The 27,217-nt window shown below is 45.1% G+C and overlaps 1 protein-coding gene across 3 annotated transcripts in view; it reads left to right on the forward strand.

Annotated features, from left to right (window-relative positions):
- Window positions 1-27,217, forward strand: part of LOC144597728 (protein transport protein Sec24B-like) — a 122,117-nt gene that overhangs the window by 73,037 nt on the left and 21,863 nt on the right. For all 3 annotated transcript variants that reach the window (XM_078407263.1, XM_078407261.1, XM_078407264.1), the window contains 9 exons: window positions 258-384; window positions 2,599-2,708; window positions 2,921-3,033; window positions 3,452-3,570; window positions 6,457-6,512; window positions 17,269-17,475; window positions 18,829-18,952; window positions 20,404-20,562; window positions 22,477-22,650. In XM_078407263.1, the coding sequence (XP_078263389.1) occupies window positions 258-384; window positions 2,599-2,708; window positions 2,921-3,033; window positions 3,452-3,570; window positions 6,457-6,512; window positions 17,269-17,475; window positions 18,829-18,952; window positions 20,404-20,562; window positions 22,477-22,650 (1,189 nt within the window). The remainder of the gene's footprint in view (window positions 1-257; window positions 385-2,598; window positions 2,709-2,920; window positions 3,034-3,451; window positions 3,571-6,456; window positions 6,513-17,268; window positions 17,476-18,828; window positions 18,953-20,403; window positions 20,563-22,476; window positions 22,651-27,217) is intronic.

Here is a 27,217-nt window from a genome sequence, read left to right on the forward strand (position 1 = left end):
CTTCTCTGCTTTGACTTTGAGGGATGGCTGGGATCGTGTCATGTCCCAGGATATGGGGAGGTATGCTGCTGGAAATAGTGATCGCAACCTGCAGCATGAGATCCGGGTTGGAGAAAAGGTGACAAAAGCCCAAAGGACCTTTCCTGGATGTGTTTCATTGCTTTGTGTCGATCCCGTTTTAGATATTAATTGAACTTGCATTTATTGGGAAAGTTGGAATTTTGGCTTAATAATAACTGGTTTTGTTGATGATTCAGCATTTACCCGTGATTACGTCCAGCACCATTGTCAGATGCCGATCCTGCAGGACATACATTAACCCATTTGTATCCTTCCTTGATCAAAGGAGGTGGAAATGCAATCTGTGTTATCGAGTTAATGATGGTAAGTTAAGAAATGTTGGTCAACTTTAGTGTTATTTTAACACCTGGGAATTCAGAGAACCAGAAAGTAAACGTTCAGTTTTACAGTTGACGTTTTCAAGACTAGACTCATGAAGGACTACAGAGATTATTGAGGCTGGATTCCTATGACACCTATCATTAGGGATTTATTCACAAAATGCTGGAGTAACTCAGCAGGTCAGGCAGCATCTCAGGAGAGAAGGAATGGGTGACGTTTCGGGTCGAGACCCTTCTTCAGATTGATGTCAGGGAGGCGGGACAAAGGAAGGATATAGGTGGAGACAGGAAGACAGTGGGAGATCTGGTAAGGGGGAGGGGAAGAGAGGGACAGAGGAACTATCTAAAGTTGGAGAAGTCAATGTTCATACTGCTGGGCTGCAAGCTGCCCAGGCGAAATATGAGGTGCTATTCCTCCAATTTCCAGTGGGACTCACTATGGCACTGGAGGAGGCCCATGACAGAAAGGTCAGACTGGGAATGGGAGGGGGAAGTTGAAGTGCTCAGCCACCGGGAGATCAGATTGGTTAACGCGGACCGAGCGCAGGAGTTGAGCGAAGCGATCGCCGAGCCTGCGTTTGGTTTCGCCGATGTAAATAAGTTGGCATCTGGAGCAGCGGATGCAATAGACAAGGTTGGAGGAGGTGCAGGTGAACCTCTGTCTCACCTGGAAAGACTGTTTGGGTCCTTGGATGGAGTTGAGGGGGGAGGTATAGGGACAGGTGTTGCATCTCGTGCGGTTGCTGGGGAAAGTGCCCGGGAATGGAGTGGTTTGGGTAGGAAGGGACGAGTGGACCAGGGAGTTACGGAGGGAACGATCTCTGCGGAACACAGAAAGGGGAGTATCATTAGGGAGAACAATTGTGCATCAAGGAAGATGGAGAGGAGCAAGAGAGTGTTGGTTAATTATCCAGACAAAAATTAAAAGATATTGATTGTGGTACATAAAATAGTGAACAACAGGGGATATGATATTTCAGAATAAGTGGGGAGAGTAGGATTTGAGGGGAGCTACTTTGTGAAAATGCTAAAATTCACAACAGGAAAATGTTTACAAAAAATGATGTTTGCACAATTGAATCAGGACAAAAGGGCATTTCGTATGAATGAATGAATAAGTTTATTGCCCAAGTATGTACACAAATAAGGAATGTGCCTTGGTGCTCCGCTCGCAAGTAACAACACAAACATACAGTAATCAATTAAGAATAAAGCATAAAACATTAAGAATACAACATTACGGTTTAAACATGTGAGTGAAATAAACAAGAGCAAAAAGAGGCTACAGACTTTTGGTTATTGAGTAGAGCTACTACTCACGGAAAAAAGCTGTTTTATGTCTGGCTGTGGCTGCTTTGACAGTCCTGAGTCGCCTTCCAGAGGGAAGTGCTTCGAAGAGTTTGTGGCCAGGGTAAGAGGGGTCAGAGATGACCTTGCCCGCTCGCTTCCTGGCCCTTGTAGTGTACAGTTCGTCGATGGGGGGAAGGTTGCAGCCAACCACCTTCTCAGCTGATCGAACGATTCGTTGCAGCCTCCGGATGTCGTGCTTGGTGGCTGAGCCAAACCAGACCATGATGGAGAAGGTGAGGACGGACTACGTTGGCAGTATAGAATTGGACCATCATTGCCTGTGGCAGATTGTGTTTCCTCAGCTGCCGCAGGAAGTACATCCTCTGTTGGGCTTTCTTGACCGTGGAGTCGATGGTGGCCCCCATTTAAGGTCCTTGGAGACGATGGTTCCAAGGAACTTAAATGACTCCATGAATGATTGATGCCATCATTCATCTTTTCCAATTGTCCTGAATCAATTGTTGCAAACATCTGTTTTGTAAACTTTTTCTTGTTGTGAATTGTAGCATTTTCACAAAGTAGCTACCCTCTAATGACGCTAGCTCCCCTCAGATAATGTGACGATATGAAAAGGATGAGCCTTGCTACGAAAAGCAGTTTTCTCGTTTTTCACCCGAATCTTTAAGGGTGGTTGGTTTCTTTGAGTTGAATAACTTGTTCAGCTCACAGGGCCTTGGGTTTGTTTGCAATGATGTGCATAATTTTGGCATCACTCCGAGACTTAAATTCAGCCTCTTCGACATTTTAACCGGTTTGCCAGGAGATTATTAGCATTTGGTGAAACAACTTGCATGATTTTGAATGTTAGCGTTTGTTTGCAAATAAAATCTTTCACGTTATCTTGCAGTGCCAGAAGAATTTATGTATAATCCTTTAACACGCTCATATGGTGAACCTCATAAACGACCGGAAGTGCAAACTGCAACTGTGGAATTTATTGCTTCCTCGGATTATATGGTAAAATTTTGTTTTTCTAGGAAATCAAATGAATGGCTATTGACCTGCATGTATATTAGTAAACATTTATTGTGTAGAGCAGAGCATTGCAATCTATTTGAATTAGTTTGTAATTGACTTGTACGATCGAAATGATAAAACGTGTAACTATGTATTCTGAAGTTCTAATTGTTTTAAGTATGTCTTTGAATGTCAAAATATTTCCTTTGCAGTTGCGACCTCCTCAACCTGCTGTCTATCTCTTTGTTTTTGATGTTTCCCATAACGCTGTGGAATCAGGATACCTGAACATTTGCTGTCAGTCTTTGTTGGAGAACCTTGACAAGTAAGAGGCCTTCTTTTCTTTAAAATAAAGTAGCTTGTGCTGGCCAATGGAGGACCGTTGTGAGGGGAGTGTCGTGAGGGAGGATGGGGGGGAGGAGGGGAAGAACTAAGGGGGATTTGGCGCACGGGGTTCCAAAGAACTTAATCCCACTTCTGACACTATGTTGTTGGAATCAAACCCATACACAGGAGTAACAACTCGTAGTTTTATTGTAACACAAGGGGAGGAAACATTACGTGCTATCGTCTCCGTAGCCAGCCCAAGAAGAGATCCGATGCCATGATGCAATCTCTTCCTTGTAGTGATTTGTGATTTACTAACATTGTAGAAATGTTTGTATTGCTCTTTTAAGCTAATTGCTAAGGCGTATTAAGCTAATTGCTAATTGTGTGTAAAAATAATTCTGAATATATCTTAGGTTACCTGGGGACTCGAGGACCAGAATAGGATTTATTACCTTTGACAGCACAGTTCATTTCCTCAACTTGCAGGAAGGATTGTCACAGCCTCAAATGTTGATCGTGTCCGAGATTGAAGGTACAATATGAAAATAAGTCTTATCTTTGTAATGTTGTCGTTTAATTTTGCGATGTGGCAATATGCTGTACATAATAAAGGGATAATAAGTTTGTTTAAATCCACTTTTTATTGAACCAATTATAGTATTTTAATCTGCAGCAACATTTTCCAGACAAATAAAAGCTTTAGTGCAATTTTGTGGAATAATGACTTGGTTACTGAGGAAAAATTAACATGGAAAATGTCTGTTAAAATTAAGTAATCTGTTCTTTGTTATGAGTGTCATGTGGGCTTCCTGGGCTGGGGATTTTTACCAGCATGATAAATTGGTTAAAGTAATTGTCTTAAGTTTTGTATGCGCCTTTGTGAATTATATTTCTGACCACCGACATCATGAGAAGTTGTAGAAATGTCTCTTTGGTGAATAAAGGAGAGGAGGGTTTATGGGAAAAGGAAGTCAAGACGCAGAGGAGACGATGATTTTTAACCCTTTCTGGGAGTGAGTTGATGATTTGGTTATTTTAGAAAAGAAAGAATTCAGGATTCTTTCGAAAGATGTATCGGTGAATAAAATTTCAGTTCGCCTGTTAATTCCCCAGGACATTTCTATGCTGAGAGGCCCATAGGATCTCAGCATATATCCTTCTGACCAGCACCATCCCCACCCTAATCACCTATTCCTCACCAACCTTGCCGTCCACTCTAAATTCCTTGAAATTGTTTTTGCTGCCTCCCAAACCTCCATCCATCCTGCCTGCAAGTTATTTTGAATCTCTCCCATTAGTTTTCTGCTCAAAACACCAGTCCCGTTAAGTCCTGCATAAATAGGACCCAACCAGTATTGCAGATTTCAATAGCTGTGATGTAACGTTTTCACCTTATCCATCGTCAGAATTATCATTGCACCACTGAAAGTAGTCTGATTACTCCTTCAGACTTGTCTCTTGTTGCTTCGGGACCACGACCTTCATACCCTCAACATTGATTGTATCAGCCTCTCCATGGCATTTTTTTTCTGATGAACTCAGAATCCTTATTTGGACTTGAGCTGAAATGTCATATTCTCAGCATTACAGAGACTGCATAGTTCCACCATTAGGACATTGTCTACTATCTCACTGTCACCTTCTGACACCTTCATTTCTTTCATAAAAGTTTGGGATGAACATTCATTTAAACTCTAGGCCCAACCAGTCCATGCTGATCAAAAGGCCCCATCGAAGCTTGTCTCATTTGCCTGCGTTTGGCCCATATCCTTCTCAGCTTTCCCGTCCATATACCTGTTGAAATTTCCTTTGAACGTTGTTATTGTACCTGTTCCAACTATTTCCTCTGACTGCTCGTTTCATACACCCTTTGTGTGAAAAGTTGCCCTTCAGGTTCCTATTATTTCTTTCCCATCTCACCTTAAACCTAGTTATTGATTCCTCTACCCTGAGAAAAAGACTGCGCATTCACCCTGTGCATTTTACACCTCTATACTATCAACCGTCGGTCTCCTGCACTCCAAGGAATAAAGTCCTAACCAACCCCATCTCTCATCATCCCCAGGCTCAGGCCTTCAAGCCCCGTACAGCATCCCCGTAAATATTCTCTGCACCATTTCCAGCTTAATGGCATCTTTCCTATAGTTCAACAGTTCAACAGAGCTTTATTTGTCATTCGGTACCAAGGTACCGAACGAAATTACATAGCAGTCACACACAAAAAAGAACACAAGACACATGACCCCAACACAAACGTCCATCACAGTGACTCCAAACACCCCCTCGCTGTGATGGAGGCAACAAAACTTCCACTCTCTTCCCCACGCCCACGGACAGACAGCTCGTCCCCGACCGACCCGCACAGTCCCCGCAAGTGGATGGAAGTCCCCGCGGCCGAGCCGCACCGGGCGCTGAAACATCCCGCGGCCGAGCCGGGCGACGTGTCGGGTGACCAAAGCTGAACATAATTCACCAAGTGTGGCCTTACCTGTAGATCAATCCCCTAAGGCGGATTGATCCATGCCTGACTTTCGTATTGCTGACCTGATCTATGGTCCATGCCTGGTTTTGGTTGTGATGCCTTGAACACCTATAACATTATGTCCTAACTTTTACACTCAATTTCCTCACTGGTGAAGGCTTTCTTCCCCGCCCTATCTACCTGCAATGCCACTTTCAGGGAATTGCGTACCTGTACTCCTATATCCCACTGCTCAGTAGCACTCCTCAGGGCCTTCCTGTTTACTGTGAAGATCCTGCCTTGATTTGACATCCCAAAATGCAACACTTTGTACTATCTAAATGTAACTCCACCAGCCACTCCTCAGCCCACTTGTCCAACTGATTAACATCCCGCTTATTATTCTTCATGACCACCTTAACTGCCAACGTCACCACCTAATTTGTCAACTTGCAATTCATGCCATGTACATTCCCATCCATATCATTGACGTATATGGCAAACGCTAACGAGTCCGACACAAATCACTGAGGCACGCCAACAGTTTACAGACCTCCAGTCTGAAAAAACAAATCTTCCACCACCACCATCCCTCTGCTTCCCACCGTGATGCCATTTCTCTATGCAATTCGCCAACTCTTCCTGGATCCCATGTGATCTAACCTTTTAGAGCAGAGTACCATGAGGAAACTTATCAATGATCCTGCCAAAGTCCACATAGACAATGTCTCCGGCCCTGTTGCCCTCGTGATATTTCTTGTGAATTCTTCAAAAAATTGGTCAATTGTTTTCTTTGCTATCAAGGGTGCATTTAAATCTTGGACATGTTGATAACTATGAAATCCAGATGACTGTCTTTGGCATGACGAAACATGTCTACGTTATTTCTGTTTTCCTGAAGATATCTGGTTATTTATTGCAAGTTTGAATGCCGCTCTTTTCCTATTTCTCGCACAGATATCTTCATACCTACTCCTGACAGCTTGTTGGTAAATCTTCACGAGAGCAATGAGGTAGGTAATGTGGCAAGAAATATTAGATGAAAGCTCAACATCCTGCCATTTCAAACATGTCGTTAAATTCCAGAAACTGTCATTCCAGTGGTTTTTTTTAAAACATTGTTTAACCAGATAAGGTGCACATAAAAGCAATTTATATCTGAACAAACAGCTGCAGTTGCTCAAAATCAGGGGAAAAAACAGAATGCTAGAGGCATTATCAAAGTTCTAATGAAGAGCCCTTGCCCTGAAAATTTCACTCATTGTCTCCCCATGGATGCTGTTTGACTTAGCTCAGTTCTTCTAGCATTTTCTATTTTCAAAAAATATTTGTAGTTTTGCTTTGCTCTGGGATTTTATGAATATCACACTCATCTATATACTAAAACTTATTTATTTGTTTGTTTGTTCCTGAACAACAGCCAAAACGGTACACGATAGCACGACAATTTTAGGCCCAGCTTACTCACCGTTGTCCCTTTGGTGCTAATGGAAGGTTTCATTGAAATCGGTGTTATATTTGTAAAGTTATTCACATTTTAAAGTTTAAATCTATCTCCTAGGGAGGGAGAGGGGGAGGGAGGGGGGGGGGGGAGGAGGGAGGATAAGGGGGGGTTGAGGGGAAAGGAGTGGGGGGAAGGGGTGAGGGGGAGGAGGGAGGGAGGGGGGAAGAGGGGACGGGGAGGGGGGAGGAGGAGAGGGTGCTGCACCAATGCAGGAGAGGTTTGGGCCCAATGGTCTAGTTTTTCATAAATTTGGTTTATGAAACAAAGGGCAATTTTTCTTGATTAGTACGGGTGTCAGGGTTTATGGGGTTAGGAGAGAGAGATAGATCCGCCATGATTGAATGGCGGAGAAGATTAGATGGGCCGAATGGCCTAATTCTGCTCCTGTCACTGATGACCTTATTTTAAGTAGTGTGCTGATCAGCCAGGCCGTTACAATTGGCATCTTTGGTTATTCGATGGGACAATCCATGGCATTCAGGAGCTGCCCAGCTCAAGTTTAGTTGTCACATGTACCGAGGTACAGTGAAAAGCTTTTTTATTGCATGCTAATGCAGTCAGCGGAAAGACAATACATGATTACAATCCAGCCATCCACAGACTTTGCTCCAGTCATATTCTCCAGACGTCCTCCTGACATCTGCACATACTATAGAAACCGTTATTAGTACATTGGGTGGTCACGGTGGCGCAGCGGTAGAGTTGCTGCCTTACAGCGAATGCAGCGCCGGAGACCCGGGTTCCATCCCGACTACGGGTGCTGTCCGTACGGAGTTTGTACGTTCTCCCCGTGATCTGCTTGGGCTTTCTCCGTGATCTTCAGTTTCCTCCCGCACTCCAAAGACGTGCAGGTTTGTAGGTTAATTGGCTTGGTAAATGTAAAAATTGTCCCCAGTGGGTGTAGGATAGTGTTAATGTGCGGGGATCGCCAGTCGGCGTGGACTCAGTGGGCCGAAGAGGCCTGCTTCCGCGCTGTATCACTAAACTAAACATTAAAGAGGTAAATGAAGCACAGTTACTCAATACCTAACTGACGATATTTATAGACAATAGACAATAGGTGCAGGAGTAGGCCATTCGGCCCTTCGAGCCAGCACCACCATTCAATGTGATCATGGCTGATCATTCTCAATCAGTACCCCGCTCCTGCCTTCTCCCCATACCCCCTGACTCCGCTATCCTTAAGAGCTCTATCTAGCTCTCTCTTGAATGTATTCAGAGAATTGGCCTCCACTGCCTTCTGAGGCAGAGAATTCCACAGATTCACAACTCTCTGACTAAAAAGGTTTTTCCTCATCTCTGTTCTAAATGGCCTACCCCTTATTCTTAAACTGTGGCCCCTGGTTCTGGACTCCCCCAACATTGGGAACATGTTTCCTGCCTCTAACATGTCCAACCCCTTAATAATCTTATACGTTTCGATATGATCCCCTCTCATCCTTCTAAATTCCAGTGTATACAAACCTAGTCGCTCCAGTCTTTCAACATATGACAGTCCCGCCATTCCGGGAATTAACCTAGTAAACCTACGCTGCACGCCCTCAATAGCAAGAATATCCTTCCTCAAATTTGGAGACCAAAACTGCACACAGTACTCCAGGTGCGGTCTCACTAGAGCCCTGTACAACTGCAGAAGGACCTCTTTGCTCCTATACTCAACTCCTCTTGTTATGAATGCCAACATTCCATTGGCTTTCTTCACTGCCTGCTGTACCTGCATGCTTCCTTTCAGTGACTGATGCACTAAGACACCCAGATCACGTTCCTAACTTGACACCATTCAAATAATAATCTGCCTTCCTATTCTTACCACCAAAGTGGATAACCTCACACTTATCCACATTAAACTGCATCTGCCATGCATCCGCCCACGCACACAACCTGTCCAAGTCACCCTGCAACCTCATAGCATCTTCCTCACAGTTCACACTGCCACCTAGCTTTGTATCATCGGCAAATTTGCTAATGGTACTTTTAATCCCTTCATCCAAGTCATTGATGTATATTGTAAATAGCTGCGGTCCCAACACCGAGCCTTGCGGTACCCCACTAGTCACTGCCTGCCATTTCAATGAGGCTACTTTCACACCCCGACTTGCTCTACGCTTTCCTTCTCACTCTTCGTCCTCCTGGACAGCGCAATACATGAGCCCCCACTATCCTTGACTTCTACCCCGGCAGAATTCATATTCCCAGGCAGAGCTTCCAGTTGCATGCCACATTAATTCACCACCCTGCTTCACCTTTCGTTCCGTGGCTTCCTGCATGCACTGCTTGGGGAATGTCACCTCATCTTCCGTTTGAGAACCGTGCAGCCTTCTGGACTAAATATCAGTTCTCTATTTTTAGATCATTCTTTCCGTCTATCTCTCTCTCTCCGCATCAGAACTGTGCACTTCTGCCTGTCATTATTTTGACTTCTTTTTTCATTTTCTTTTGTATAGACTAGCCAGCTGAGCATGTTCCACTGCCTTCTTGTTAGCAGCATCTTGTGTGGAAAGAAGCATAGTATGAATATGTCCGCAATTCCCATTGCTCTGCCAATTCAGTTGGTCTCACCCTGTTAGACACATATAAAATAACCATTAAAACAACATTGATAAGATATTTGGCCAGGGATGTTGGTTGGTAAGGTTTAGAGGGATATGGGCTAAATGTGGGTAGGTGGGACTAGTCGAGACGGGGCATCTTGATCAGCATGGGCAAGTTGGACGGAAGGGCCTGTTTCCAACTCTAAATATTCCCCTTTTCCACTTTGTCTCTTCCCCTTTTTCTCAGCTGCTGTAAACTAACTAGTTTGATCTCTTAGCTGGATCTGCCAAAGAGTCCTGCTCCAGAAACTTTTGACTTATTTCTCTTTCCACGTTTGCTGCCTGACCTGCTGGATGGTTTTAGTTTTTAGTTATAGAGATAGAGCACGGAAACAGGCCCTTCGGCCAACCGAGTCCGCACCGACCAGTGATCCCCACACACTAACACTATCCTACGCATAGTGGGGACAATTTTCAATTACACCAAGTATACAAACCCAAGCCAATTAACCTACAAACCTGTACGTCTTTGGAGTGTGGGAGGAAACCGAAGATCTCGAAGAAAACCCACGCAGGTGAACGTACAAACTCTGTGCAGGCAGTGCCCGTAGTCGGGATCGAACCAGGGTCTCCGGCGCTGCAAGCGCTGTAAGGCAGCAACTCTACCGCTGCGCCACCGCGCCGCCCTAAATATTGCCTTGTCCGGTTTCCTACAATTTCCAGTTTTAAGTATGAACTCTTCTCGGCGTAAATGCAGACATTCTGCAATGAGACATATTGTTCTACTAATTTATAAAAATGGCATCCGCCTACGTGATCCAGCCGTCATGGGAAGTGTCTTTGGTGACCATGGGGAGTTGACGAGAGACTATTTACAGATTTGGTTTGTTCGGCATTGGGGAACCATTGCGTTCCATTCCTCCCGGACAGCTCCAAGAGCACATTTATGGGAACATCATTCTCAACTAGCTCCACGTTCCTGCCAAGGAAGTACAGTTGATCATAGCTTAAACAGTAGAGAAACTTTTAAAGTCGTGCACAAACCTTTCCAAAATAATTTCAAAATACTCCCAGAGACTAAATTGCCTAAAAGGAGAAGGCTGAAATTTGGATTTTAAATGTTTATCCCTTTAATTTTCTGTCAGACCAGCACCCACCTGTTCTGGGGGATTAAAAACAAAATCATCAGTTTTGTGGAGATGTTGATGTAAACCATTACTACGTAAATTGCTTAATAGCACTCTTGATAGCACTCTAGATACTGATCTTAACTACCTTCTTGGAACTTTGGACAGCCAGGAGGTTAATAATGGCTAAAGTCATCACACTGGAGTACTAAGGAGAAGAGGCTGGGTACATGAAGATTATAACTCACAAGCAAACCAAACATAAATATTTCCTAAATTGGGGTGAGAATCCGGAAATCGTAGGTGCCAAGGAACTTGGGAGTGCTGGTGCAGGATTCCCAAAACGTTAATCTGCAAATCGGTTTGGTAGTAAAGAAAACAAATGCAATGCGTTTATTTCACGAGGGCTTGTATACAAAATCAGGGATGTGATGTTGAGGCTCTATAAGGCGCTGGTCAGGCCACATTTGGAATATTGTGAACAATTTTGGCCACCATATCTGAGGAAGGATGTGCTGGGTCTGTAGAGGCTCCAGAGGAGGTTTAATAGAATGATCCCAAGAATGAGTGGGTTAACCTAAGATGAGCGTTTGTCGGCACTGGGCCTGCACTTGCTGGAGTTGAGAAGAATGAGGGGGGACCTCATTGAAAAATACAGAATAGTGACATAACAATTTGGCCCTTGACAAAATCGCTCAGGTCTTTACTCCTGCCCATCTCTCCTGCATCCAACACATCAACTTCAAGAACTGACTGTTCACTTGCTGCCTAATATATCCCACCCCTTGACAGGTACCATTGTAAAAAGATAATCAATGTTATTCACTTTGCCTATCAGTGGTCATAATGTTTTGGCTGATCGGTGTACATCTGTATCTGAAGAAGGGTCTCGACCCGATACGTCACCCATTTCATCTCTCCAAAGACGTTGCCAGTCCCGCTGAGTTACTCCGGCATTTTGTATCTATCTTCTGCATCTGACAAGATTAATGAGTGACATATTATGAGCATTTGATGGCACTGGACCTGGATTCGCTGGAGTTTAGAAGAATGAGGGGGGTCTCATCCAAACGTACAGAATAGTTAAAGGCTTGGATAGAGTGGATGTGGGGAGGATGTTTCCACCAGTGGGAGAGTCTAGGACTAGAGGTTATAGCCTCAGAGTTAAAGGACGTTCTTTTAGGAAGGAGATGAGGAGAAATGGCTTTAGTCAGATCAGTCTGAAGAAGAGTCTCGACCCGAAATGTCACCCATTCCTTCTCTCCTGAGATGCTGCCTGACCAGCTGAGTTACTCCAGCATTTTGTGAAATAAATACCTTCGATTTGTACCAGCATCTGCAGTTATTTTCTTACACTTTAGTCAGAGGGTGGTGAATCTGGAATTCTTTGCCACAGAAGGCTGTGGAGGCAAAGTCAGTGGATATTTTTAAGGAAGAGATAGATAGATTGTTGATTACTACAGGTGCCAGGTTATGGGGAGAAGGCAGGACAATGGGGTTAGGAGGGAGGGAGAGATAGATAGATCAGCCATCATTGAATGGCGGAGTAGACTTGATGGGCCGAATGGCCTCATTCTACTCCTGTTACTTATGACCTTGTGTTAGACACCTGCCGCTGCAGACGCTGGTTTACAAATGAAGCGTGGTGTTGTTGGTTAATCACCTAATATTGGAGAACTCGGGTGTTCATATCATAGGATTGTTCATATCAGAGTGAGGCCCAGTGCAACTTGGAGGAACAGCACCTCATATTTCGCTTGGGCAGCTTACACCCCAGCGGTATGAATATTGACTTCTCCAACTTCAAGTAACCCTTGCTTTCCCTCTCTCTCCATCCCCCTCGCCCTTCCCAGCTCTCCCACCAGTCTTACTGTCTCCGACTACATTTTATCTCTGTCCCGCCCACTCCCCTGACATCAGTGTGAAGAAGGGTCTTGACCTGAAACGTCACCCATTCCTTCTCTCCCGAGATGCTGCCTGACCCGCTGAGTTACTCCAGCATTTTGTGTCTATCTTCATAGGATTGTTAGCTACCCAATCAGAATATGAGGTGTGGTTCCTCCAATTTGCTCTCTGGCAATGGTGGAGGCCCAGGACAGAGAGGTTGATATGGGAAGGGGCATTAAAATGGTTAAAAACATAAATATGAACATCTCTAAACTAAACATGGCTCACACGTGCATATGGCCCAGGCACAGGTTGTACTGCCTTTGTTGCTGATGCAGTATTCTGTTATTAGTTTTATGTGCTACTATACGACCCGTCCAAACCTCTCCTGCATTGATAAACGTCTAAACACAAATTTATTTACCCCAAAAGCGCTCAACAAGATCCCAGGGTCGAGGGTCGCCGCCGGGTCTGGCAGCCCTCCCCCAACTGACGACCCTTGGACCCGTTGCCAGCCAGGGAGTTTCCCCTGGGACAGATGGGGGAGAGGAAAGGGGAGAGGGAGCCACTCACCCAGGCCCCGGGCGGCCATCTCGACGGCCAGCAGCAGGAGAGTGGCCGCAAGGCGCTGCCGCATGTTCGCCCTGCCGGCAGCCATCTTCTTTGACCTTCTCTCTGCCGCCGCGCTGCACCATGGGAGGAAGGTCAGGCACGCCGGGCCGGGCGCCGGTCCTCCCGAGCTGCTGCGCACGTGCGGATACCCGTGGACCCGTCGAGTTCCCGTTGTGACGCAAGATAGTTCAAATTCTATTTGTTCATCCTTTCTGGGCGCGCCACCGCCGGGCCCATCAACCCTCCCCCAACTCTGAGAACCTTTTTTAACTTTTCCTGCCTATGAACTCAATGGTATGAAGTACGCAATTAAATTGCGAGAGCCATGTTTGGTGCTATCCCGAAAAACAAAAAAATCCCCAGATGTTGGGGATCTAAAGTAAAGAGAGAAAATTATGGAAATAATCAGAGGCATAAAGTTGTATGGCATGGAAACGGCCAAACTTGTTCGAAGTGGCATGGTCAGGCCACATCTGTGGAAGGGAAACAATTAATGTTTCTGGTCGGGAACCCTTCGTCAGATACTGACCTTTGCAGGCTCATTTTTACCTCTGGTGTCGCAGTTGAAGGAAAAAATATTTGATTTGTCCTGCCTTTCACTTGCAGGCCTAGATATAGAACATAATTGATGTCACCTTCTCGTAGCTAACATTGACCCAGTCTGAAGAAGGGTCTCGACCCGAAACGTCACCCATTCCTTCTTTCCTGAGATGCTGCCTGACCTGCTGAGTTACTCCAGCATTTTGTGAATAAATACCTTCAATTTGTACCAGCATCTGCAGTTATTTTCTTACACAACATGATCCATTGCTACATTTTCCTTCAACCTCACCCCTTTTGATGTCTCGTTTTCACACCTTGCCCGTCCTTATCTCTGTGTCTCCCTCTCCCCCGACTCTCAGTCTGAAGAAGGGTCTCGACCCAAAATGTCACCCATTCCTTCTCTCCAGAGATGCTGCCTGTCCCGTTGAGTTACTCCAGCATTTTGTGTCTATCTTCGGTGTAAACCAGCATCTGCGGTTCCCACACATATAATATTAATGAACAGAAATCGGCACTGTCGATTTGTACAGTTGAGTTACTCACTGAACAACTAGCTGGCCTATCAAGGGAATCCTTAAAAGCATTTTTGACAATCTTGAGTTTATAGGAAAGAAAATATACGCATTAACTGATAAACAAAATCTTGTTCACACAAATGCCCCTGGGGGGTTTCAGGTACATAAACACCTTTGTTATATGTAAAATATATATCAAATATCCTTTTTATGTTCTGATCAGACATTTTCCTAGCTGACAAAACTCCTGTGGTAATTTATGTGAAAAAAACTGAAAGGAGGAGCTTACAATTTAGTTTAGGTTTTACAATTTGGAAAACAAAATAATTCTAATAAAGAAACAAAAAAACAAATATGAAAAAGATTCAGCCTTCATTTCCCTTGTGTGTAATTACTACTGGATGCAGCTGCCTTATTCGTTCCATAAATATGTTACCTTATTTTTCATCTTGTTGTGTTCTGAGCATTATTTTGTGTATCCAAAGCTTACTGCTTTTCTCTTCACACCTCTCACATAGCATAACAAGCAATGTGTTCCTGATACATTGAGTAAGTGAAATAATGTGACCACTTTTATTCCATGGGGCGTTATGTGGCATGGAAACGGGTCCTATGGCCCAACTTGTTGGAAATGTCACGGTTAGCCCACCTCCTCCGGCAGCTTGTTCCATACACCCATCACCGTTTTTATGAAAAAGTTCCCCCTCAGATTCCTATTAAATCTTTTCCCCTTCACCTTGAGCCTATGTCCTCTGGTCCTCGATACTGCCACTCTGGGCAAGAGACTCTGTGCATCTACCCGATCTATTCCTCTCATGATTGTATACCACCTCTATAAGATCGCCCCTCATCCTCCTGCGCTCCAAGGAATAGAGTCCCAGCCTACACGGCCTCTCCCTGTAGCTCACACCCTCTAGTCCTGGCAACATCCTCGTAAATCTTCTCTGAACCCTTTCAAGCTAACAGTAAACACAATTGCAGAATTATCCTGAGGGGTTATTGGTCTGGTTATGAAGTAACAGGATTTATCAATAATGGTACTAGCAGCCAGCCCACACTGTATGGATGCCTTTTTGGCAAAATATTCAGACATTGGGCATTTGATGTTGTGCTGTGCCCTCTGCAGTTAATTTTACGCATGTGCATGTTGACCAAGTCAAGTCAAGTTTATTTGTCACATACACATACACGATGTGCAGTGAAATGAACAAGTAACAAAAATGTCTTTTCAACCAATTACCTTTGGGAACCCTTGGTGCAATGTAAACAGGGTGAACCAGGAAGTCTAAGTTCGAATCAAAATTCTGCAGTTCCTGGAAATCTATATACTAAAACTCTCGATTGTCTGTTTGTTTGTTCCTGAACTACAGCCAAAACGGTACACGATAGCACGACAATGTTAGGCCCACCTTACTCACCGTCGAACCTTTGGTGCTAATGGAAGAAGTTTCATTGAAATCGGTGTTATATTTTTTAAGTTATTCACATTTTAAAGTTTAAATCTATCTCCTAGGGGGGGAAGGAGGGGGGTTGAGGGGGATGGAGTGTGGGGGAGAGGAAGGGGGACGAGAGTGGGAGGGAGGGGGGAGGGGAAGGGAGGGGGAGAAGGAGGCGAGGGGTGGAGGGGGGGAGGGAAGAGGAAGGTGCTGCACTAATGCAGGAGAGGTTTGGGCCCAACGGGTCCACTTGGTCTAGTTTGAAATAAAAACAGTGTTGTGACAGATAAAAGCAATGTTGTAACAATTCGGTAGTTCAGGCCACATTCGTAGAAAGAAAATTAACATTTCAGGTTTACATCTTTTCATCAGTGTGGAAGATGCATGCAATTTAATTCATTGTAAAGTCACATTCATAAAGCAAAACAAAATAAGGGGAAGAAAGCTGGGACCAAGTGACAAAACATAGTTTTAAACATCACCAGAATTAAACTGAAGCAATGGGATCATTTCAACAGCAACTTAAATGTGTTGCCTTATTATTAAGTAACAATAAGGAATTCCTTGCAAGGAGTTCAGTGAGCAAAGTCTCAGTGGAAAAGCAGGGCACACCAAATAGAAATTTTCAAATAGAAATTTAGATATTTAACTGCATGAGTGAATTTAGGAAGTTATAGAGTCATAGATTGAAACAGTGCGGAAACAGGCCCTTCGGCCCAACTTGCCCACACCGGCCAACACGTCTCAGCTACACTTGTCCCACCTGCCTGCATTTGGTCCATATCCCTCCAAACTTGTCCTATCCATATACCTGTCCAACTGTTTCTTAAACAGTTGGGATCATCCCAGCCTCATCTACCTCCTCTGGCAGCTTGTTCCATACACCCACCACCCTTTGTGCGAAAAGGTTACCCCTCAGATTCCTTTTAAATCTTTTCCCCTTCATCTTAAACCTATGTCGTCTGGTCCTCGATTCCCCCACTCTAGGCAAGGTACTCTGTGCATCAACCCAATTTATTCCCCTCATGATTTGTACACCTCCATAAGATCACCCCTCATCCTCCTGTGCTCCAAGGAATAGAGATCCAGCCTACTCTTAATGATAGCGGATTCAGGGGGTATGGGGAGAACACAGGAACGAGGTACTGATTGTGAATGATCAGCCAAGATCACATTGAATGGCGGTGCTGGCTCGAAGGGCCGAACGGCCTACTCCTGCACCTATTGTCTATTGTCTATTAACCACTCCCTGCTCACACCCTCCAGTCCTGGCAACATCTTCGTAAATCTTCTCTGAACCCTTTCAAGCTTGACAATATCTTTCTTTTAACACGGTGCCCAGAACTGAGTTATGGTTTAGTCTACCTCTTAATAATGTCATAATTATTTTAAGAATCAAATTTTGGTCATTGCTTTTCAATGGAAATTCATTTCATAATCCGCTCTGCAAAGCATGAAAAGAAGCGGATGTCAGGCATTTTATTTGTGCATTCATGTTTACTTTTATGTTACTGCAGAAAATAATTATCGTGGATCTTTGCAAAAGGTTTGCCTGTTAGATTTGCCTAATTTTGCAAAGTCTGAAAGGTGTTTTTGTTTTTGTTTTTTTTGCAGCTTATTAAAGATTTATTGGAAGAGCTGCCCAAAATGTTTGCCGGCACAAGGGAAACTCATAGTGCACTGGGGCCAGCTTTACAGGCCGCATTGAAGCTCATGTCTGCCACAGGGGGCCGCATGTCTGTGTTCCAGACACAGCTCCCATCTATTGGTGTGGGTCAGCTTTTTCCAAGGGAAGATCCGAACCAGCGATCCACCACAAAGGTAATTAGACCAACACAAAAGAATCTTGCATCAAATATAATCTATGGATGATTTTTTTTAAATCACTAGACCAAGTGGACCCCGTTGGGTCCAAACCTCCCCTGCGGGCCCGGCAACCCTCCCACAACTGACAACCCGTGGACCCGTTGCCGGCCAGGGAGTCTCCCCCGGGACCGTGGGCGGGCGAGGGGGGAGAGGAAAAGGGAGAGGGAGCCTCTCACCCCGGAACCCGGGCGGCCATCGCGGTGGCCAGAGCGAGCCGTCGACCCGTTGGGTGCAGTGTAGGCCTGGACAGTGTAGGCACGGACACTGTAGGCCCGGACAGTGTAGGCCCGGACAGTGTAGGCCCGGGCAGTGTAGGCCCGGAGGCCCCGGCGCCGCCTAACGGAGGCTGCGAAGCAACCCGCCTCCCGGCCCGGGCGGCTGCCATTGGTGGGGCAGGAGCATGTGGCCGTTGGTTGGGGTGAGGTCACATGAGGCGCGGGGCGGTGACGTCACCTTGTCCCTTATTGGGAGTGAGATAGTTGGCACCCCTATCTATGATTAACACCCAGTGCAGCTCACCACAGTCAGTGCTTTTAATCAACAAACAAGGAGGAATTGATGAGGGGGTCACAAGAAGAACGTGATCAAGAAAAATCATGAGACTTGCTGGTTGCTTGGGGGTGGTGACAGAGTGAAACTTTTGACAGAGTGAAACTTTTTCAGGAAGTGGCGGACTTCAGTCTGTTTGTCTTTTGTGTTTTTTTGGGGTTTTGTCTTAATTGTAGTGTTTGGATGTGATGTAGTGTTTTTTGTGGTTGTGTGCTATGTGTGGGGGGGGGGGAGTATTAAAAATTCCGTACGGAGACACGACCTTTGTTTCTGGGTCGTGTCTCGGTTCCCGCTGCGGCCTACCATCGGCCAAACACCTGGAGCTGGCGGCCTCCAGCTGGGACCACCTGGGGCTCTGGTTCGCAGAGCCCGCGGATCGGACCGTACTCACCATCTGCGGAGCTGGCTGCCTTCTGAGGCTGTTGTGGCGCTGTGAGTGCGGCTGCGACGAGGCTTCGGCCGCAGGCCGCGTGGACGTCAGAAGCTCGCAGGCCCTGCCCAGGGAGGGGGCCGACCTCGGGAGCTCCGGCAGCAGCAGCGTCTTCGCCCGCCCCGAATCGTTGACAGCGGGTAACGTAATTTTGTCCAAAAACATGTTTTTGGATGGCAATAGAGGCTATTCTATTCTATTCTATTCCCAGTGTTTTACTTGTTCTGTATTAATCCACAGGCAAGCAATGTTATTTTCAAATGGTACTTGCTCATCTATTTATACCAATGTCTGAAATATTTCTGGGATGTTATTTGATTTCAATTAAGGGAGCGCAGCACCTTGGTCCAGCCACCGACTTTTATAAAAGGTTTGCCTTGGATTGCTCGGGCCAGCAGGTGGCAGTAGATCTCTTTTTGCTGAGTGGACAATATTCTGACATGGCTTCACTTGGTAAGAGAATTTTCATTACCGCTAAATGATTTTTGCAATGCACCTGTGAAATGAAGAAATAAATAAATAAATAAATTTTCTTTTGAGCTTGAAGTGACCCCAGAAAGCTTTTATGTATTTGACTCGGCACTTTTTCAGAATTGGTTTTATTTAATTGGACTGTGTAGTCATACTGCATGGAAACATGCTCTTTGGACAAACTTGTTGTGATAGAAATCGGAAGGAATAGGAAGTATAAGAAAATAACTGCAGATGCTGGTACAAATTGAAGGTATTTATTCACAAAATGCTGGAGTAACTCAGCAGGTCAGGCAGCATCTCAGGAGAGAAGGAATGGGCGACCCGAAACGTCGCCCATTCCTTCTCTCCTGAGATGCTGCCTGACCTGCTGAGTTGCTTCGGAAGGAATAGGAAGGTAGGTCAGATGAATGCCTGGCTCAGGGGCTGGTGCAGTGGGCGGTGGTTCACATTTTTAGACAACTGGGATCTCTTCTGGGGCAGAGGTGACTTGTACAAGAGGAACAGGGTGCTTCTCAACTTGAGGGGAACCAATATCCTTGCAGGGAGGTTCACTCATGCTATTCGGGAGGGTTTAAACTAGAGAGACAGGGGGTGGGAAGCATAGTAGTTCTTCAGAAATTATATAGAGTGATGGGAAAGTGGAGGCTAGTGTCAAAGGAAGGACAGACAGGGTGAGGGGAAGGACGCTGTTGGGTTGAAGTGCATTGATTTCAATGCAAGGAAATTTACAGGCCATTTGGATGACCAAATGGGTTGTAAATTTGGCCAAGGAAGCACACGCAAGGTTTAAGAGGATGGAATCCGACAGCGCCTTTGAGGAATATAAAGAATGGAGGAAAGATCTCAAGTGGGTGATTAAAAGAGCCGAAAGGGGCCACAAAATGTCTTTGGCGAATCCCAAGGATCCCACAATCCTAAAGAATATCCCAAAGCTTTTTATACCTATATTAAAAGCAAGAGGGAAGAGGATAACCAGGGAGAAGGTAGGGCCGCTCGAGGATGAAGAAGAATGTGTGCTTGGAGCCTGGGGTTGTTGGCAAGGTATTAAAAGAGTACTTTGCATCTGTTTTTGCCAAGGCAAAGGACATGCTGAACAGTGAGATCAGCGAGGAGAATACCAATGTGCAAGGGCAGATTGAGATTAAGGAGGAGGTATTGGAGCTCTTGAAGAGCATTGAGGTGGATAGATTCCCAGATTTGTAAACATAAGACTCAATAGATAATATAATAAATAAACCAAAAACAGTTTAATAAATAAATGTGCATCGTATGATGGTGCACCATATTAGGTATAATCTGATGTAATTAAAAAGCAGAAATAATTATACATTGACTTTTCACCACATCAGTGTATCACAAAAGACTATGCGTGCAACCAATGAGTGTTAATGAATTCTACGCTTTTGTTCAACATGTTGTGGTTTTTACAGCTTGTATGTCAAAGTACTCTGCTGGATCAGTGTTCTACTATCCGTCATTCCATCATATTCACAACCCCGCTCAGACAGAGAAGTTTCAGAAAGACCTCAAACGTTACCTCATTAGAAAAATTGGCTTTGAGGCCGTCATGAGGATACGCTGCACAAAAGGTAATATATTTTACGTACAATTGCATTTATCAATGGGATAAACTCCCCCCCTCTCCCCTCCTCCCCTCCCCCCTCTCCCCTCTCCCCCTCTCCCCTCCCCCTCTCCCTCCACCTCCCCACCACCCCCTCTCCCCCTCCATCCCGCCTTCCCCTCCCTCTCCACTCCATACCCTTCAACCTCCCTTATCCTTCCTCCTCCCCTCCCTCCCTCCACCCCGCCCTCCCTCCACCCCAACCCCTCTCCCCCCTTCCCCTCCCCCCACTCCATCCCCCTTATCCTCCCTCCCTCACCACCCTCCCTCCCTCCCCCCTCCCTAGGATATAGATTTAAACTTTAAAATGTGAATAACTTTAAAAATATTTTTTTAAATTAAAAATATTGAAAAAAATATTTCAATGAAACATCTTCCATTAGCACCAAAGGGATGACGGTGAGTAAGGTGGGCCTAAAATTGTTGCGCTATCATGTACCGTTTTGGCTTTAGTTCAGGAACAAACAAACAAACAAGAGTTTTATAATATGGATGGGGATTGCAAGGCATGTCAAAAGGATCCTATATGAATACTTCTTATCGGTATTTACAAGGCAGAAGGATGTGGAGAATGGAGAGTTGAGGGAGGGGTACGTTGATATTCTGCAACGTGTCTATTAGAGATATTAGTGTAGTTTAATAAATGCCTATGACCTGATGGGGGAGATTTGCTGGGATTCTAATGAAGAATTTTGCATCTTTTAGCCATGGGTGAGGTTACAAAAAAACGGAGGATAATTAATGTTGTTTCCTTATTCGAAACGTATAAGATTATTAAGGGGTTAGACACGTTAGAGGCAGGAAACATGTTCCCAATGTTGGGGGAGTCCAGAACAAGGGGCCACAGTTTAAGAATAAGGGGTAGGCCATTTAGAACTGAGATGAGGAAAAACCTTTTCAGTCAGAGAGTTGCAAATCTGTGGAATTCTCTGCCTCAGAAGGCAGTGGAGGCCAATTCTCTGAATGCATTCAAGAGAGAGCTAGATAGAACTCTTAAGGATAGCGGAGTCAGGGGGTATGGGGAGAAGGCAGGAACGGGGTACTGATTGAGAATGATCAGCCATGATCACATTGAATGGCGGTGCTGGCTCGAAGGGCCGAATGGCCTCCTCCTGCACCTATTGTCTATTGTCTATTCGAAAAGGGCAGTAGCAGTAAGCAAGAAAACTGCAGTCTGGTGAGCTTTGCATCAATAGCAGGTAAATTAATGGAAAAAGAATGAAGGGGCAGAAATTACCTTCACTTGGAAAGGTAGGGCTGCTTAGGAGAAGCCAACATTGTTTATTGCTGGGGAAATCCTGTGTCAGAAATCTTTTAGACTTTAGAGATACAGGATGGAAACAGCCCACGCCGACCAATGGTCGTCCCATACACAAGCACCATCCTACACACGAGGGACAATTTACAATTTCACCGAAGCCAATTAACCTACAAACCCCTGCATGTGTTTGGAGTGTGGGTGGAAAGCTGAGCACCCAGAGAAAACCCACGTGGTCACAGGGAGAGTGTGTAAACTCCGTACAGACAGCGCCCGTAGTCAGGATTAAACCTGGGTCTGTGGCTCTGTAAGGCAGCAACGTTACCGCTGTGCTACTGTGTTGCCCTGATCGAGTTTTTTTCAGGAGGCAACTAAGAAAATTGAAATTGACTTTTAAGTGCATGCAAGCCAAAATACTAAAACTTCCCTTGAATTATAGAAGTAACTACCGGCAGTTCAGTGTGGAACTGCTGGCCTTTACCAGTAAGGTTCAGCCTATTATACTTGATATTATATACTTTATCAATTAAATAAATTGATTTGCAAAGTCAATTTGCAAATTGACTTTGCAAAGTGCATACATTGAAGTGCCCAGGTTATAATAATTTTTTTTTTTTTTTACAGGTCTTTCCATTCACACTTTTCATGGAAATTTCTTTGTGCGTTCCACTGATCTGCTGTCTCTCGCTAATATAAATCCTGATTCAGGATTTGCAGTGCAGATGTGCATTGAGGACAGTCTTGCAGATTCATCTGTTGTATGTTTTCAGGCTGCCTTGCTTTACACGTCAAGCAAAGGTAGGTGTATGTTATGTAGACCCTTGAGTAATATTCACCTTGATTCATGTAGTTAAGGAATATCCAGCCCATTATTCTTTTCATTGTAAAGATTTTTAATTGTTGATACATGATAAGACTCGATGCAAATTGTATTAAGCTGACTAAAATGATATAGGTAGTGTTTGCTTTTTAAAAAAATTGCATAACTTTATTTTATTAACAATTAAAACCAGTGAAAGATTGAGGTTCACATACAGTACAGGTGCTCCTCAACTTACAATGGGGTTACGTCCCGATAAACCCATCCTAAACCGAAAATATCTATGTTCTAAGAGATAGTTTGAAGAATACAAGTGTTTCTGTTTGGTTTACGGGCTTTAACTTGGCCTATTCTTGTAATGCTAGTTTAAAGAGAAAGCTTTTGCTGTATGGTTTGGTTTGGCAGATGAACTTGGTTGGTAGATTGTGGGTTCAGGTCCAACAATGGAGATTTCAGCTCAAAATCATTGAGGTCGTCACATCAGTGCAGTACTTGAGAGACTGCTCCACTCTCGGAATTTAGAGATACAGCGCGGAAACAGGCCCTTCGGCCCACCGGGTCCGCGCCGACCAGCGGTCTCCACACATTAACACTATCCTACACCCACTAGGGACAATGTTTACATTTACCAAGCCAATTAACCTACATACCTGTACGTCTTTGGAGTGTGGGGGGAAACCGAAGATCTCGGAGAAATCCCACGCAGGTCACGGGGAGAACGTGCAAACATCGTACAGACGGCACCCGTAGTCGGGATGGAACCCGGGTCTCCGCCGCTGCATTCGCTGTAAGGCGGCAACTCTACCGCTGCGCCACCGTGACCGCCCTATAATTCAGCTGAGATGTTACATGAATGATATTGTCCAATCTCTCACAAGATTGTAATAAATCCTGTTTCACAATAACCTGGGCAATATTTATTGCCATAGAACACACCCCTTCTTCAGACTCACTCTGGTTTGAATCAGTCTGAGTGAAGAAGAGCCCCGACCTGAAACGTCACCTCTCTCTGTCCACCAGAGATGCTGCCTAATCCAGTGAGGTATTCCAACACTTTGTGTACTACACAAGGTTCCTGCATCTGCAGTTCCTAATCCAGTGAGGTATTCCAATACTTTGTGTACTACACAAGGTTCCTGCATCTGCAGTTCCTAACCCAGTGAGGTATTCCAGCACTTTGTGTACTACACAAGGTTCCTGCGTCTGCAGTTCCTAACCCAGTGAGGTATTCCAGCACTTTGTGTACTACACAAGGTTCCTGCGTCTGCAGTTCCTAACCCAGTGAGGTATTCCAGCACTTTGTGTACTACACAAGGTTCCTGCGTCTGCAGTTCCTAACCCAGTGAGGTATTCCAGCACTTTGTGTACTACACAAGGTTCCTGCATCTGCAGTTCCTAACCCAGTGAGGTATTCCAACACTTTGTGTACTACACAAGGTTCCTGCATCTGCAGTTCCTAACCCAGTGAGGTATTCCAACACTTTGTGTACTACACAAGGTTCCTGCATCTGCAGTTCCTAACCCAGTGAGGTATTCCAACACTTTGTGTACTACACAAGGTTCCTGCATCTGCAGTTCCTAACCCAGTGAGGTATTCCAGCACTTTGTGTACTACACAAGGTTCGTGCATCTGCAGTTCCTAACCCAGTGAGGTATTCCAGCACTTTGTGTACTACACAAGGTTCCTGCATCTGCAGTTCCTAACCCAGTGAGGTATTCCAGCACTTTGTGTACCACACAAGGTTCCTGCATCTGCAGTTCCTAACCCAGTGAGGTATTCCAGCACTTTGTGTACTACACAAGGTTCCTGCATCTGCAGTTCCTAACCCAGTGAGGTATTCCAACACTTTGTGTACTACACAAGGTTCCTGCATCTGCAGTTCCTAACCCAGTGAGGTATTCCAGCACTTTGTGTACTACACAAGGTTCCTGCATCTGCAGTTCCTAACCCAGTGAGGTATTCCAACACTTTGTGTACTACACAAGGTTCCTGCATCTGCAGTTCCTAACCCAGTGAGGTATTCCAACACTTTGTGTACTACACAAGGTTCCTGCATCTGCAGTTCCTAACCCAGTGAGGTATTCCAGCACTTTGTGTACTACACAAGGTTCCTGCATCTGCAGTTCCTAACCCAGTGAGGTATTCCAGCACTTTGTGTACTACACAAGGTTCCTGCATCTGCAGTTCCTAACCCAGTGAGGTATTCCAGCACTTTGTGTACTACACAAGGTTCCTGCATCTGCAGTTCCTAACCCAGTGAGGTATTCCAGCACTTTGTGTACTACACAAGGTTCCTGCATCTGCAGTTCCTAACCCAGTGAGGTATTCCAACACTTTGTGTACTACACAAGGTTCCTGCATCTGCAGTTCCTAACCCAGTGAGGTATTCCAGCACTTTGTGTACTACACAAGGTTCCTGCATCTGCAGTTCCTAACCCAGTGAGGTATTCCAACACTTTGTGTACTACACAAGGTTCCTGCATCTGCAGTTCCTAACCCAGTGAGGTATTCCAACACTTTGTGTACTACACAAGGTTCCTGCATCTGCAGTTCCTAACCCAGTGAGGTATTCCAACACTTTGTGTACTACACAAGGTTCCTGCATCTGCAGTTCCTAATCCAGTGAGGTATTCCAGCACTTTGTGTACTACACAAAGTTCCTGCATCTGCAGTTCCTAACCCAGTGAGGTATTCCAACACTTTGTGTACTACACAAGGTTCCTGCATCTGCAGTTCCTAATCCAGTGAGGTATTCCAGCACTTTGTGTACTACACAAGGTTCCTGCATCTGCAGTTCCTAACCCAGTGAGGTATTCCAGCACTTTGTGTACTACACAAGGTTCCTGCATCTGCAGTTCCTAACCCAGTGAGGTATTCCAGCACTTTGTGTACTACACAAGGTTCCTGCATCTGCAGTTCCTAACCCAGTGAGGTATTCCAGCACTTTGTGTACTACACAAGGTTCCTGCATCTGCAGTTCCTAACCCAGTGAGGTATTCCAGCACTTTGTGTACTACACAAGGTTCCTGCATCTGCAGTTCCTAACCCAGTGAGGTATTCCAGCACTTTGTGTACTACACAAGGTTCCTGCATCTGCAGTTCCTAACCCAGTGAGGTATTCCAACACTTTGTGTACTACACAAGGTTCCTGCATCTGCAGTTCCTAACCCAGTGAGGTATTCCAGCACTTTGTGTACTACACAAGGTTCCTGCATCTGCAGTTCCTAACCCAGTGAGGTATTCCAACACTTTGTGTACTACACAAGGTTCCTGCATCTGCAGTTCCTAACCCAGTGAGGTATTCCAACACTTTGTGTACTACACAAGGTTCCTGCATCTGCAGTTCCTAACCCAGTGAGGTATTCCAACACTTTGTGTACTACACAAGGTTCCTGCATCTGCAGTTCCTAATCCAGTGAGGTATTCCAACACTTTGTGTACTACACAAGTTTCCTGCATCTGCAGTTCCTAACCCAGTGAGGTATTCCAACACTTTGTGTACTACACAAGGTTCCTGCATCTGCAGTTCCTAACCCAGTGAGGTATTCCAACACTTTGTGTACTACACAAGGTTCCTGCGTCTGCAGTTCCTAACCCAGTGAGGTATTCCAACACTTTGTGTACTACACAAGGTTCCTGCGTCTGCAGTTCCTAACCCAGTGAGGTATTCCAGCACTTTGTGTACTACACAAGGTTCCTGCATCTGCAGTTCCTAACCTAGTGAGGTATTCCAGCACTTTGTGTACTACACAAGGTTCCTGCATCTGCAGTTCCTAACCCAGTGAGGTATTCCAGCACTTTGTGTACTACACAAGGTTCCTGCATCTGCAGTTCCTAATCCAGTGAGGTATTCCAGCACTTTGTGTACTACACAAGGTTCCTGCATCTGCAGTTCCTAACCCAGTGAGGTATTCCAACACTTTGTGTACTACACAAGGTTCCTGCATCTGCAGTTCTTAATCCAGTGAGGTATTCCAGCACTTTGTGTACTCCACAAGGTTCCTGCATCTGCAGTTCCTTGTGTCTTTAATATTTATTGCTGTGACTGAAACAAGATGATCTGGTTGTTATCACATTGCTGTTTGTGGAAACTCGCAGCTGGCATGATGATTACCATGACTGCTACAAAAAGAATTGACTTCATCGGTTGAAAGCATTTTAGGATGGCGTGGAAAGTGCAGTCAATATGCAAGTTTTTAGATTTTAGATTTAGATTTTTAGATTTAGATTTAGAGATACAGCGCGGAAACAGGCCCTTCGGCCCACCGAGTCCGCGCCGCCCAGCGATCCCCGCACATTAACACTATCCTGCACACACTAGGGACAATTTTAGCATTTACCCAGTCAATTAACCTACATAGCTGTACGTCTTTGGAGTGTGGGAGGAAACCGAAGATCTCGGAGAAAACCCACGCAGGTCACGGGGAGAACGTACAAACTCCGTACAGACGGCGTCCGTAGTCAGGATCGAACCTGAATCTCCTGTGCTGCATTCGCTGTAAGGCAGCAACTCTACCGCTGCGCCACCGTGCCACCCTGTTTTG

This window comes from Rhinoraja longicauda, chromosome 1, assembly GCF_053455715.1.
Source record: "Rhinoraja longicauda isolate Sanriku21f chromosome 1, sRhiLon1.1, whole genome shotgun sequence".
NCBI classification, from domain to species: Eukaryota; Metazoa; Chordata; class Chondrichthyes; order Rajiformes; family Arhynchobatidae; genus Rhinoraja; species Rhinoraja longicauda.